We start from the raw sequence: 4,132 nt of genomic DNA on the forward strand, positions 1-4,132 counted from the left end.
TTACTCTCTGCGCTTTGCAAGGTGGGGCAAATAGTGGGCAAAGTACACGTACTGGAGTCGTCTGATGAGTCCATCAATGAATGTAGCATCCTTTTTGACAGGAATGACTAATGACTCTATCTTACTGTAAACAATAAAATGAGCCTCCTCAAGCCCTAAAAGGAATAGTCCAAGCTGAACTTGTGAATAGTAGGCATGCGTTGGCCGTAGGCTGTGGTTTTCTTTCCCGCTGATGATGTACGGAACCTTCTTTTCCTTGATGAGGTCAACAGCCTTGCTGGCCTTTCCAAGCACTGGACTTTTTACTTCCAATAGAATCTCTGGCTTGCAATTAACGAAAACAACCCCATTCGGGCTGTACCCCAACCATGGTAGCACAGGGTTTATAACTAAACCTAAGGTAGCTACAGTACCGCTAGATTTCAGAGCATATTCTTTAAGTGCTGGCTTTTCGCAAGCCTTTTCATAACGTGTTGCGTCGTTAGCTTTGAAGTTAGAGCATAACATTGTTGCAATCTTTTGGTCCCAGTCACGTTCCTCGCTAGGAACAAATCTGTACAATGAGTGGCATTTGCTTCCTGTGATGCGCAGCATTCTCTCACTCATCCATTTTGAATTATCTTGCATTGCTGTACTTGTGCAAATATCAAGCGCTTCGTTCAGGGTCACAGTGACAAAATTCTTGTAAAATGTAACCTCAATGTTTGGCAGGTCATCCATGGTGGCTTTGTAAATGGTTAATTTTGTGACATCTTTAAAAGCAACACCGTGGAAGAGCAAACGCTCATATTCCTCAGCATTCTTAATTGAAGCCAAGTGCTCCATCAAGAGCATTGGCTCCAAGCCAGAGTCCTCACATGAAAAACTTTGTTGTTCTTGACTAATAGTATCTCTCAATACGTTGCCTCGGCCTTTCTGGTGGAGGGCAAGAGTGCTATTTGGTGCAGCAGCAATAAGCTTCTTTCTAATATCTTGAAGCTTAGCTTCCTCCAAGCGCAATCTAGGCTGTAAGCGCACATGGCAGAGGTCTTTTATCTTTTTCGGCCCATACAAAGGCGTCTCCTTGAGCTTGCCCCACGCTTGAGTCACATCGGTTCCTGTGAGCGTTTCCAGGTTTTGGATGCCAGTCCTGGGAAGAAAAATTACTTCCAAGTTATATACCTTTTCACAAGACACATGAATGCTGAAGCATGACATGATATATGATAATCCACATATCTTGAAGTGCCAGCTGAATTTGCTAGTATTCAGAAAAGCTGTCATTAACAAACTGAGATATTCAGTTTAAAGTTAAGACTGAATGAAAACTGTGGCAGATAATATAAGCACAGCAGAGCACTCGAGGAATGAACTGTATTAGTGACATAATTTGAATGTTGCAGTCACTGAAATTATTTTTATTCCAGTGTAGCATCATACAGACGTTTAAATATAACTTCATGTTCTTTTACACTATGAACATACAGTCTGAGTTTTGTACTTTTACCTGTGAACAAACAGCAGCAGAGCAATCATGTGCTTGCATCTCGTCGACTTGCCTGCTTTGCACGTACAGTGACCCTAGAAAGAACAAACATGATCATCCATTTGTACATTACTCGAAGGAGGTTTTCAGGAAATTTAGACCATTGTCTCTGCACATGCCCATTTGCCAAAATAAAGTGTCTTCTTTCTTTCAATTGAGTACATCATGAGTGCTGGCTGCACCATGTTCTGCATTTAATTCACTGTGGCCAGTCTGAGAATGATTACTTTCACAGAAGCATGCATAGTAGAGGATATGCACTGAGGATTTCTACAAGGAGAATTTAAGCAACACAAATCCAGGCAGATTTCTTCAAAATAAAAATGATCTGACAATGCGTTCAGTAGTCACAACCGAATGACTTGCATGTTGGCTCTGATGCACGCATTCTGTACATCAGAATGTACCAGTTTCTGTACGCGTTTTTTTTTGTCCCGAATCTTTCAGTCTTATAAGACGCCGTAGTAGAGGGCTTAGGATTGCATCAACACTGACTGGCTGCACTCGTATCGCGCAGCAAATATGCGTTTTCGCATGTGCCCCTCCTGAAATGGGTCAACGCAGTCTGAGCAGAAATGGCAATCTCGCGCTTAGTCGTTGAATACGCAGACAGCAGCAAACGAATGTAGAATATGTTAATTAGGCAGTAATGCAAAATGTAGCACATGAACCGGCGGGATCAACCGGTAACAACCAACCAAATATGTTAATTAGGCAGTAATGCAAAATGTAGCACATGAACCGGCGGCATCAACCGGTAACAACCAACATTTCTGCTAGCTCGAATTTCGGCATGTGTTATAATAGAGCGAAAAGGAGGCACTCCACCACCAAACGTGGTATTAGTTAGAGGCGTTCGTGATTCGGGATAATCTGCTATTCTGCTGCCAAGCGCGCAACTTTTCGCGGCGATCCCATAACGGCGGCAGCGAGCACATTACACTCGACAGTTATAGTAAAAAAAAAAATGCACGCTTACCTGTATTGTGTTCTGTGTGCACAATTGAAACCAGAGTTCGTGCGGCTTCTGGCGTGGATGTGATGTCTGTACACAGATTCCTTGGACTGTCGTGGCCGAAGAAGCTTTTATGCCGCAGCAGATAACGTGGCCGGCGTTCAATACCTCTTCACCTTCAGCAAGGCAGCGCAGTCTATTTTCTGCGCTCCCAATGTGGGCTATTATACACCCTAACGATAACGAGTTCACAAATGGGAAAGTCATGTCTGTAAACACGCACTTATCACAGCAGACAAAGCGACTCCTTCTCCCACCTTAGCTGTCGCCACGCGGCGCCTCGCACCCGATCATCATTTCGGAGCCATATTGGAATTGCGGTGGCACCCCCTATAGGTCGTGAAAGTTGCGAATACAAGCTTGAATTCGGCTTTTTTGCATGCACGAGTTGGAATGTTTAGCTGCACATGGTCCTATTTTGAGTAATTCCTGTCATGTTTTCTTTATGTTGGCAATGTTGTAAAGCATGAAATGATGGTTGCGTAGTGTTTTGTGAATGTTAGTCGAAGTAACTGTCATGCGAGTGTCATTGAGTATGGAGGCAAGGCAGCAAGGCTCATTGCTGCATCTAGTGCAGTGAGTATAGTGCTGTCTTTAACGACCATTTACGAAGTGGACCATGAGATCATATTCTGCTTGATTGAGAGCGTAAGTGCGTAGTGATTTCTGAATGTGGGCCTTGAGCTTCCTCTCCGCCCTCAACTCTCGCGGTATGAGTAAAAGGCACTTACACCTGCGTGCGCGCTCATCATTGCCATCAGGCCGGTGCATTCCCAATCTAAAGGGGTCTTGTTCTTGACCAATGAGATTCATGTAGTCGCAAAGTGGCGGATGCCCATGCTGCTTTCTGATAACCAAACTGGAAAAATAATAGTGAAAAAGGAAAAAAGTAAAGCTTTCTAGTGCGGTGCTGTGAGCTCGGCAGGCACAGGAAAGGCAAACTGAGGACTGCATGCCGACCTATCTTTGGTATCCAAGTGGATGTTGGCTCTCCACGTGGATTTGTTGGCGCGGCGCCCAGAGACATCTTTAGCGGGAAGCTTTGTTTCATTTTTTTTTTTCATTATTGCTCACAGCTTGCCCTGCGTGACTCGCTTAAAAGGTGGTCCGAGCGCATCATTTCTACAGTTGTCTTTCCTGACAATTACCACAATGAAAAACCACGCCATTTTCAAGCGTAAGCAACGTAAGCTGAAAACAAACGCCTTCATAATACAACTCATGCGAGTGCTATTGTTATTTACTGAGCTCTATCGATCTATACAATCTAGAAAGCATCACCAATGACGCATCACGGAGAAATGGACGCTCAATTGAAATGAATGCAAATATACTCAATTGACTAGAAAACGTATATCAAGAAGCTCAACATACGGTTTAAATTCCAATCCTTTGGAAAAGCTTCCGAATCTAAATTAATGGGCGTGCGTACTAAAATATGGCATTTTACATTCCGAAACTTACGTTCCAAAACACTTTTCCTCAGGTTTCCGTCTATGTTTTTTTTTTCTGTTCGCCCCCTTTGTTGAATGCTTCTCGCGCTCAAGGCCGGAACATCTACAGACCGACTCGGCAGGGATGAGGTGCTCATA

General features: G+C 43.8%; 1 protein-coding gene across 1 annotated transcript; it reads right to left on the reverse strand.

Annotated features, from left to right (window-relative positions):
- On the reverse strand, positions 1–2,747 carry LOC146177340 (uncharacterized). The gene is made up of 3 exons (XM_084581529.1): positions 2,505–2,747; positions 1,487–1,560; positions 1–1,129 (listed from the first exon to the last, which is right to left on the reverse strand). Exons 1-3 carry the CDS (start codon positions 2,745–2,747, stop codon positions 1–3), a joined length of 1,446 nt encoding a protein of 481 aa, XP_084437655.1.
- Between the last annotated feature and the right edge of the window lie 1,385 nt (positions 2,748–4,132).

This window comes from Amblyomma maculatum, chromosome 10, assembly GCF_055883805.1.
Source record: "Amblyomma maculatum isolate TAMU_Amacu chromosome 10, ASM5588380v1, whole genome shotgun sequence".
NCBI lineage: Eukaryota > Metazoa > Arthropoda > Arachnida > Ixodida > Ixodidae > Amblyomma > Amblyomma maculatum.